This window comes from Megalobrama amblycephala, linkage group LG2 (assembly GCF_018812025.1).
Source record: "Megalobrama amblycephala isolate DHTTF-2021 linkage group LG2, ASM1881202v1, whole genome shotgun sequence".
NCBI classification, from domain to species: Eukaryota; Metazoa; Chordata; class Actinopteri; order Cypriniformes; family Xenocyprididae; genus Megalobrama; species Megalobrama amblycephala.
Genome location: NC_063045.1, coordinates 43975419 through 43986278, shown reverse-complemented (window position 1 = coordinate 43986278; position 10860 = coordinate 43975419). Strand labels below are relative to the sequence as shown.

At 37.7% G+C, this 10860-nt stretch overlaps 1 protein-coding gene across 2 annotated transcripts; it reads left to right on the top strand.

Moving 5' to 3' along the window:
- The first annotated feature begins 3520 nt into the window (after positions 1–3520).
- On the top strand, positions 3521–8925 carry ponzr2 (plac8 onzin related protein 2). 2 transcript variants are annotated; one of them, XM_048178000.1, is made up of 4 exons: positions 3521–3648; positions 6149–6262; positions 6715–6869; positions 8099–8925. In XM_048178000.1, exons 2-4 carry the CDS (start codon positions 6157–6159, stop codon positions 8219–8221), a joined length of 384 nt encoding a protein of 127 aa, XP_048033957.1. In that variant the 5' UTR covers positions 3521–3648; positions 6149–6156; the 3' UTR covers positions 8222–8925. The 2 variants fall into 2 exon arrangements, with proteins under 2 accessions (XP_048033957.1, XP_048033948.1); XM_048177991.1 differs by lacking the exon at positions 3521–3648 and adding an exon at positions 3743–4138.
- Positions 8926–10860: the final 1935 nt, after the last annotated feature.

Here is a 10860-nt window from a genome sequence, read left to right as displayed (position 1 = left end):
CATCACTAGATGTTAATAACACCAAAGACACTTTATTCTCCACTTTAACATCCTGTCTAGACAAAATCTGTCCTCTCTCCTACAGGCCAGCGTGTGCTACTCCCTCTAATCCCATGGTTATCCAATGTTCTCCGTGAGCACCGGACCAAGCTTAAGGCAGCGGAAAGAAAATTGCACAAATCAAAAGATTTAGCTGAGTCTTTGCTTTCAGGTTCACATTGCCAAAACGTCATATTTTTACAACAATACTGTATCAACCTTACTTCTGACACATGCAAACTATTCAAAACATTTAATTCTATCCTCTGCCTCCCTTTACCATGTCACCATCTCTTTAACAGCTGATGACTTTGCTAACTACTTCACATACAAAACTACAACCATTTCTCAGTATCACACACCCAGGAACTCAAACCAACACCCTCCTCTCATCCTTCTCTCCTCTCTCAAAAGAAGAACTCTATAAGCTTCTCATCTCCAGCCACCCTGCCCCCTAGAGCCCATCCCCTCACACCTACAAGCTATTTCTCCCACACAGTTCTCCTCAGGCCAATGAACGAACATGGTGTGATTATGATTCAGGCTGCATCACAAATCAGAATTCAGATTGGGATCGGTAGCATTCAAATATTCATCCAGTTCCTTTTGATTTAAGATTGGATTCATCATGCCAGTATGGAGCCGAAGCTGGCCATAGGGTCTGTGCAGAGGACCTATCTGGTTCTTGTGTTTTTTACTGAGGATCTGTTGCCGATAGCTGGCATGTTGACGAGGCCTTCAAAGGGGTATCATCTTTCCTTTCACAGAATAACCAGCTGGATGATTACTAATCAGGTTTTAAAAGCGGACACTCAACCGAGACTGCCTTGCTGTTGGATACGGAAGCTCTGCAAAATGCAAGAGCTGATTCCAAATCATCAGTTCTATATCTACCTGCAGTTTTCGACACTGTTAATCATCAGATCCTTCTGTCCACCCTCTCATCACTAGGCGTCACTGGAACTCCACTTTACTGGTTTGAATCTAGTCTTAGCCTCAGACTTCATGCCCACGGACTGTTGGCTGAACGTCAGATACATATGGCACACTTATCTGGAAACACATCAGGAGTTTTAAAGTCGTCATCTGGTTGATTGAATTATACAGGATGTCCGGGAGACGCATGTGTCACATTCTTTAGCGGTCCGCCTGGAAACAAATGCCGTGACGCTAAACCCCCTCATGGAAGAAGAACGCGGTCATGTATACAAGCGCTTACTAGGATCAACTAAACGCTGGATTTTCAAAAGTATGTGAAGTTCACGGCTCCATTGTTGCTGTAAACTTGCACAACGTTCTTGAATTAATAATTTATAGATGCACACCAGTCTGTTATTGCAGGGATATCGACTTTACATTTTCACTCCCCTAAACCTGACGTGGAACAAAATGAACTGTGATTGGTCGCTTTACATGTCAGTCAAACATCCTCCTGGGCAGTCCTTGGCCAATGAAAGCTGCAATAGAGTCCAGACCTTCTGCCATCAGTCTGAAGGTCTGACTATGTTAGACTGGTTTGAATCTTACCTTGGGGAGCCTGGGGAGGGGAAAACGCATCAGGTCACTGGGGTACCCCAGGGATCAGTTCTTGGACCCCTCCTTTTCTCCATATACACTACATCACTGGGACCCATTATACAGGCACATGATTTTTGCTACCATTGCTATGCTGGTGACACACAGTTCTACTTTTTCATTTTAACCAGATGATCTCACAGTATCTGCATAGATCTCAGACAACCTGGCGGACATCTCGGCATGGATGAAAGAACCTCACCTACAACTCAACCTAGCAAACACAGAGCTTCTCGTTTTCACAGCCACCCTGTCAGTGCAGTACAACTTTACCCAGCTAGGTTCATCAACAATAATCCCTTCAAGTTTGGCCAGGAATTTTGGGGTGATCTTTGATGACCAGCTGACCTTCAAAAACCACATTGCTACAGCACGATCGTGCAGGTTTGCACTGTATAACATCAGGAAGATTAGGCCCTTCCTAACTGAGCGTGCAAAACAATTTCTCATCCAGACCCTTGCCATTTATAGCCTGGACTACTGCAATGATCTTCCGACTGGCCTTCCATCATGTGCAATCAAACTCCTACAAATGATCCACAATGCAGCGGCTCGACTGGTCTTTAATGAACCCAAAAGAGCCCATGTCTTGCCACTGTTTATCTCTCTGCATTGGCTTCCAGTTGCAGCTCGCAAGATCAAACCATTGGTGCTTGCCTACAGAATGGCCACGGGCTCTGCACCCTCCTATCTCCACTTTCTCTTGTGTTACTATCACAGACATGCACAAAATCACTCTCAAGAATGTCTCAAGAATCCACCTTGCTGGTGGAATGATCTTCCCAACCCTATCCGGACAGCCATCCATGACAATTTTCAAGAAACAGCTGAAAACTCATCTCTTCCGTGAGCACTTAACTGCAACCAAAAAAAATATTTCTCTATTCCTTCACCTACGCACTCAACGTTCCTTAATCCCTCCCTATTCTAGATTGTATTATCCTGAACGATGGCTGAAACTTTGTATTAATAGCACTTCTTGTGTTTATTGACTCTTTAGATGAATCATTTGTATTCCTCAATTCAAGTCACTTTCAATAAAAGCATCTGCTAAGTGAATAAATGTAAATGTAAACCAACTAAAAATGCTGCATCACATGCATGAGAAAGGTACTGTATGTCAGAATAAAAAAGACGAGAGGATCGAAACTTGTAAGGAAGAGGATAAGTGAGGATTATTTGTTGACATACCTTGACTAATCTCCATATCAATCATGAAACCTGCCAAATGCTTCAGATATTTCCTTATGACTCTAATGAAACTCTAAAAGCTCTGAAAACAAAGGCTACAACTTGCATAGTCTCTGCTGAACGTTGTGCAATGACTCTCATCATCATTTGAACATTTCTGCATGATGTCAAGATATGAGTTTCAGCATGTTACCAGGTCCGTTCTTAATGTATTGCATTTTTCATGAGTGAGAGGCACTTAAGGGAAATGTTTAATGGATGCTACTGCTAACAGGATTCCTTTACCTCAGCAGAGACAGTTCAAAAGCCCTTCTAAAAAAATCTAACAGCTGTCATATAACAAAAAATCTTAATTTGAATCTCAATGAGGAAGTCAGTGAGAAAGGTCTTGTTCTGATAGCTTGGATATGTTCCCACAATGAATGTCTTTGAATTTCCATCATAACCATTTGAAAATATTTCGTTTGTGTCTGGATATATTTCTGTCTTACTCTCTGAAGTATTTTATTATGTGGTTTCAAATGATTGCACTGTAAACATTCATGTTGCAAGTATTATGCCCTATATGGTATATTTTCATACATTAAGCATGTCTGGATTTTTATATGCAATGGAGCAATGCAGTTATGTTCTCCACCCTGTGTGCTTTTTAAAAGTATTGCTAAAGGGATGCTGCTGTGAACGAGTCTAACAGGTTAAGGAAGTTTTCCTTTAGAGCCAAAGTGATGACCTTATTCTTTTGATAGCCATTCAGTAAAAAGGCAAGATTGTGATCACAGCTGTTTAGAAACAGCATACAGATATACAGATACTTTCCATTACGTTGGACCTGCCAACACAGAGGTGAGTGTAGATTTTCTACAGAGATATTAAGAATCAGAGAATCGTTTCATTACTCTCATCTGCATTTTTAAGATAATTATTTAACCTTTTGTATTAGGACTTGAACAGTTTTACTGTGACACTTGCAAGTCATCTTTGAATGCCAAATAAAACTAATCCATTTTAATCCTAACTCAAATATCAAGAAAATATCTTGTATCAAATATATATGAGTATTAAGTAAATTAAAATGATGTCTACTTATGTGTAAAGTGAAAAATATACTAAAACAGAGGTCTTCAACCCTGCTCCTGGGGACCCACTATCCTGGAGAGCTTAGCTCCAACCCTAATCAAACACACCTGACGCAGCTAATCAAGCTCTTCAGGGTGGCTTGAAACTACACTTGCAGGTGTGCTGAAGCAGGTTGGAAATAAACTTTCCAGGACAGTGGGACCCCGGGAGCAGGGTTGAAGACCTCTGTACTAAAATATTATGGATACACCTTACAGTAAAGTTTGATTTTAATCTTAACATTTACTAATACATTTTTAAGCTCAAAAGTTGTAACTGTTAACATTAGTTAATGCACTGTGAACATTTTTATTAACTAACATTGACAAAGGTTTAGAATATATGTGACCCGATCTGGCGAAATGAGTCGGAAGTCGCAACGTTCTATTTTAAGATATGGGCCGATAATGTGGAAAAACAATGAAAAAAATCGATTTTTTTTTTTTTTAAGCTAATTTCAAAGAACAGACTTTCAAAAATAATCTCCCAAAGTTTCGTAGTCCAGATAATTGAGTAAAGGTATTTAAATGGCTATTAAATTTGACATGGTTTTACTAAATTCGCTGGAAATGAACTTCTCAACTCCTCTCGTCACTTATGAGCATTTCCCAGTATCCCCTGAAACGTCATTATCTCTGCTCTACAAATATGGTGTTACACGTTGTATAGAACCAATCAAAAAGCTTAGAAATGTAAACATACTGACCTAAACGCTGATTTTTAACAATGGGAAGCCCCGTTTCGACTGACAGGCACGCGATCGGTCCAGCCATCCTCCTGTCAGACTAGCGCGCCTTATAAAATAAAACTCCCATTTGCGTGTCTCTCTTTAAAAGCCAATAAAAATTGAATCCATATAGGTAGCACAAAAATTCTTTTTGCATACAAAACCAAAGACTTTAAACTTTCATATCAAGCCTCCAACATGCTTCTGTTGCGTTGTTTTCACCCTCTAATGAGTCTGAGAAATATGCGTTTACAACAAAAATAGCACAGCAGCTAACTGAATACAAGTATGTATATTTCACATGCTCATAACTTCATGAAAAATGCACAGATCATAAAAATCGCACATCAATATTTAAAGCAGATTCTCAAGATTAAAATGAATCCAAAATCAATATAATATATTGCGTTGATCACAAGATATTACTCACGAAATGATTTAACATACTTGGCTAAAAACATGTCTCTCATCTCTCCGGGATGCAGTGTGTATCCAATGTTCCCGGACCCATCCATGTTCGTTTTCCAAAGTGGAATAACACATAATAGATATCATTTTAAAGCTTAGAATCTCATCTTTTTAATGCATCTAACCATTTTGAAAAACTCCTAACGAGTGCTGAGAAGCACCTCTAAACCGGAGTTTACCGCCCGTTGGCGCCACCTGGCTGCGGAAAAAAATGAACAACAATTTTTCAAACTATTCTTTATAATATCACCACGAAATTTGAACCAGATGCAGCTCACATATAGGAGAGCATCACCAAAAAAGAATTTTTTAGCGATCTTATTGTGTTCCTGAGTTATTCCATGTCAAATAAAAAAAGAATTATATATATTTTTTGTCTTTTATCAGCTGTTTCTCAGCAAGATAATGTCCAAATGTAATGTAATTTATATTTTCTTAAATTTTTAAATGTTTTGTATCAAATGATACCTACCTTTTGACTCTCCTTGCTAGAGTTTTGGAGTTATGAGTCTTTACTTTTGTGTGTGTCGCTCAGAAAAAAGAAAAAAAAAGAACTCTAAAAAAGCCTTCAGGTCTTAAAGGGTTAATTCAAATAAATACTTTAAAATAATTTGAGCTTCAGCCTGGTTTAATAGCATTTATATATATATAAAAATGTCTTTGGTCAAATTAAGCTGTAAAATAAATAGTTTATCCCTTTAAATGCAATCGGATTTTGAAAGATATCAACAAAAAAACGGGCAAAAAACTTTAAAAGCGATTTTCTCAGGTTTTCAATTGGAAAAAGAGGGCAGACGACCATAATTAAAATGGGTATATCTTTAAAACCATTCAAGGAGGACTTTGACTAGGATATCATTTTAAAGCTTATTGTCTCATCTTTCTATTGATACCAAAATCTCAATTTTGAAATTTGGGTCACTGTGACTCATTTTGCTGGATCAGGTCACATATTGTCTCACACACATGGAATGTCATTGGAGTGTGATGCTGAAATCATATCATACTTCTCTGCCTGTTGTACATTTTTAGCTGTAAGCATGTCGAAATCAATGGTAGTCATGCAGCCACAGCCTGTTATGGTCTCTAGACATTCTGATCAATGGGGGTCAGGCACCTTTGACTGCTGCGATGACATGTCTGAATGTAAGTAAAGTTTGGAATAAAATACAAGGGTAACATTTTATTTCCATGGCCCACTTTAGACATTCTATAAGTAACTTTGCAAAGTTGCTTATAGTTAGTAAAATGTAGTGGAATTAAAGGGAAAGTTCACCCCAAAATGAAAACATATCATTATTTCCTCACCCTCATGTCATTCCAAACCTGTAAACTGACTTTTTTTGTGAAACACAAAATATCTTTTGAGTACTAGTTTCCCACACTCAGTACTGTCATAGATCAGAACCATCTTAAAGTCACAGAGACAGTTCCCCTGAAGCATCTTGCAGAATGAACTTGTATGTTTTGATTTATCTGCTTATCTCATTATCCTCTTGGCTACAACACCTTCAGAGCATTAAATTGTGTAGTTTGTGTCATGATATCATGTAATGTATTTTAATAAATATTATTATTACCTCCCTTTCTGTAAACAGGCTGCTTTGCTTTCTGGTGTTTACCGTGTTTCACGTGCATAAAAGCCAAGAATTACGGTGAGTGCTTATGTCTCCCCCTGCTGGACTTCTTCGGGTGCGTCCCACCCATAACCATGTCCATAAGAGTCTCAATGCGCCAGCGTTATGGGATTAAGGTGAGAATCACTTTTCTATCGAATTTACTATGCTTTTAGGAGAGACCAAATCTAGTTGTCACATTTCTCATTAACTTTGAGGTTTTGAGCCAAAAGCGTAATCACATAAATGTTTATTTCCGATAGTAGTACGCATGGTTTAAACTTGTCTTAAATTAGAATAATTTTTGTAACTTTCAAACTCAAATTTCTATATCATATTTTTTCCCATAGCTACTATGTAACAAGCAAACACATTAAACCACACTGACATAGCCTACATTAAAGGATTAGTTCACTTTAAAATAAAATTTTCCTGATAATTTACTCACCCCCTTGTCATCCAATATGTCCATGTCCTTCTTTCTTCAGTTGAAAAGAAATTAAGGTTTTTGAAACATTCCAGGATTATTCTCCTTATAGTGGAATTCATTGGTTTCTAAACGGTTGAAGGTCAAAATTACAGTTTCAGTGCAGCTTCAAAGGGCTTCAAATGATACCAGATGAGGAATAAGGGTCTTATCTAGCGAAACGATCGGTCATTTTCAGAAAAAAATGTATATGCTTTATATAAACAAATGATCGCTTTCAAAGTGGTTCCACCAAAACCACACTTTCGTATTCTTCAAAAAGCTTTTGCTGTATGTCCTACGCCTTCCCTATTCTACTTATGGAAAAAATGGAACTGGCGCTGTGTTCGCTCCATAAGTTGAATAGGGAAGGCGTAGGACATACAGCGTAAGCTTTTTGAAGAATACGAAAGTGCGGTTTTGGCGGAACCACTTGAAAGACAATCATTTGTTTATATAAAGCATATACATTTGTATTTTTTTTTTTTTTTGAAAATGACAGATTGTTTCGCTAGATAAGACCCTTATTCCTTGTCTGGTATTGTTTAAAGCCCTTTAAAGCTGCACTGAAACTGTAATTTTGACCTTCAACTGTCTGGAGACCATTGAAGTCCACTATAAGGAGAATAATCCTGGAATGTTTTCATCAAAAACTTTAATTTCTTTTTGACTGAAGAAAGAAAGACATGAACATCTTAGATGACATGTGGGTGAGTAAATTATCTGGAAAATTTTACTTGAAAGTGAACTAATCCTTTAAGACAAGAGTCAATTTAAAGCAGGATGGATTCTGATTGGCTGTCAGTGTTTTTATTGTTAAAACTCAGTGTCAAACTGAGTTTTATAGTGATGTAGTAGGTCTATTTGTAATAGCCGTTGTGTCTTTATGTTCATTTGCAGGGTGATATGTGTAATGACTGCCTGTTGGCCACTTGCTGCAGAGCATGCGTTTGGTGTCAGATGTCACGAGAGATGAAAGTACGAGATCTACAAATCACTCTTGTTGGTGCCAGGAATTTATAATGTGTTTTGAAGTAGCTATGCTGTGTGTATATACTACAAATGAAGAAATCTTGAAGGGGAAATGAAGGAAAATCTTGACACTTTCATGTATTTATGACTATATCTCATTTATGATGATTTTCTGGAAATCCTTGATGTAATTTGAAGAAATTGAAGGATATTTAAGTTTTCTTTTTGTAATGAAAACAGTAAACGTCTGTGCTGTCATATATCTTTATGACCGGTACTCTGCTTCTAATCTGCCTAATATCATGACAAGTGTGATCAGCTAAATTAGTGTGAGACACATATATAAAGAAACTTTATGGAAGAAAATATACTGTTGTTTATTTGTGACAATAGTAAAAAGTACTTAACATTATCAGTGTTTTTTTGTCTTATAAACATTATTAAAACAATTCAGAAATGTCTGTAATTCTGTAATCATAATTTCAGAGATTAATACTTTCCAAAAATGTCTTGAGGGTAGTGGGTGGGGGAGTGGGGGGTGGAGAGGCACCTGTTTTCTCTCCAGGATCGAATTTTACTTTGAGCAGAACACAAAGAATAACAATTTGCTTCTAGTTATGGCATGATAAATGTGTATGAGAAAAGAAAAGTGTATTGCTTCCCAACATGTTTGCTTTTCCCATTTGCCTTTATTGTGCGACTGAAAATCTTTGATATCTTTCACGTGTTGTTAAACAATAAATTATTGATCATTTTCTGGGACTCTTTCAATTTCATGTCTCTGGAAAGGTGGGTTTGTGTGTTAGGGACTTGCTCTGAAATGTATTCTATAATCTCTTGTTTTATTGTAACATTTTTGATGCAAAAATTACTTATTATTCTCATTACATTTATTATTATTATTATTATTAACATGTATTTTCATTTGACCCTTTTTTTTATCTCTTTTGATGTTTATGTGGATGTTGGTATTCTCATATTTAGCAACTATATCATATATTTTTTTTTTTAATCAGTATGGAAACCTGTTTCAGTCTCATAAAAAATAAGAAGGTGGTCTGATCTGTCAGATCGTGAGATAACTCTAAGATATGAAGTTGCAATTGCAGGTCAGGATATAAAGTTAAAATATAAATATCAAATAAAAAGTCATAATGACTGAAACAGGCTTATATGTCATAATAATGCTGCTTTTCCACTGTCGGACCAGTGCAAGCCGGGGCTAACAACGTGACGGGCGGGGCCAATAGCATCAAGGCCAAAATTAAGCTGCGTTTCCACTGTCGGCTCAGTAGCCCCGCAGCTCACTCTATTAACACGCCTCCATGGAACGACAGCACACAAACTGATGCTGTGTTTGAAATCGCTCCCTATTCCCTCATTTACTATTCCCTACATTACTCCACTAATATAGTCTACTTGAAGGAGTAAATGAAAATGAGAGTAATGAAAAGATTTATCTTGAACTCTGTCATGGAAACTAGCATGTATAAACTTTAATTATACAATTTAATAATCAATACAAAGGGAATTTATACCTGTGTGATATTACGCTGTAGCCACATTGGAGCAGCAGTTTGGAAAATGGATGGATGGATGATTCAGCTGTAGGCGCCATCTTCTGGCGAGATGCAGTAATTCATTCAGTGCAACCCTCTCAGTGCATTATGGGTATTCTCTAGTAGACAGCATTAAAGGCTAGAATGAGATGGTCTAGTAGTAAGTACGCATAGCTATGTCACATATGTTCCTGCCCTCACTTAAAGGTGGTACAGAGGATGTTTTGTTTTATACATTTTTGCAATATTACTTGAAACTGTCTTTACTAACTGATAAAAGACTATTTATTAGGTGCACTGAAAGGAATAATATTAATATACATCATCTGTGCACGAGGTAGGGCCTTAAAAACATCAGCCAATCGTTTACGCGATCATCGCGTAAACGATTGGCCCTCTGGCTTGTCAATCACTGCCATGACGTTCCTTGTGAGAGACGCGCGGCTGCGCGCTCTAGTAACTTTCCACACTCTGCATGCAATGTTTTTGTCAGGAGACAGGAGTAACAACTGCAGATTATGAGTTACCTGCGGTGAGTCCGACATAATGAATCCACTAAGTGTGTGCACGGCTTAACGATTGTAAGGCCGGTTATGAATGTAAATTGATACTTATGACTGATCGCGCTCAAACGCGTCCAGTCAGAGCCAGTTGCGTTCAGTCTGCGATTACAGTCAGTGTTCAAATTCCATGTGAAAGTATATAAATCTGCTTCAGGAGCAGGAAACAATGGCTGTATGTTGAGCATAGTCAGAATGTTTTAGCTAGTCGTTAAATGTGTGCCCGGCTTAATAACACAGCGAATGCCCGTGGTAAACAAACACTCGTGCACGAGTTTTGGGAGGCGTTCACTTGAAATGGAGGGGGGTTGTTCTTCCGCATGCACTCATTTCAAAAACTCAGTCGACGAAAACATCCCCTGTACCACCTTTAATTTTGGAAAAATACTAAATTTGTATTACAAATCTTCATATTAACTGGCTTTCTATTAATGCAATACAGTGAATGACAGCCGTCTGTGGTCTACCAGTGGCTTACATTATTGGCAGTTTAGTGTTAAAAGGGTGGTTGATTATGATCTCGCTTTTTTAACTTTAGTTAGTGTGTAATGTTGCTGTTTGCTCATAAACA

Bases quoted from the DNA above. Each gene is read 5' to 3' on its own strand.
- ponzr2 (XM_048177991.1), top strand. The intron at 6,263-6,714 runs GTAAGTAAAGTT...TTCTGTAAACAG, and splicing joins CTGCGATGACATGTCTGAAT to GCTGCTTTGCTTTCTGGTGT. The intron at 6,870-8,098 runs GTGAGAATCACT...GTTCATTTGCAG, and splicing joins GCCAGCGTTATGGGATTAAG to GGTGATATGTGTAATGACTG.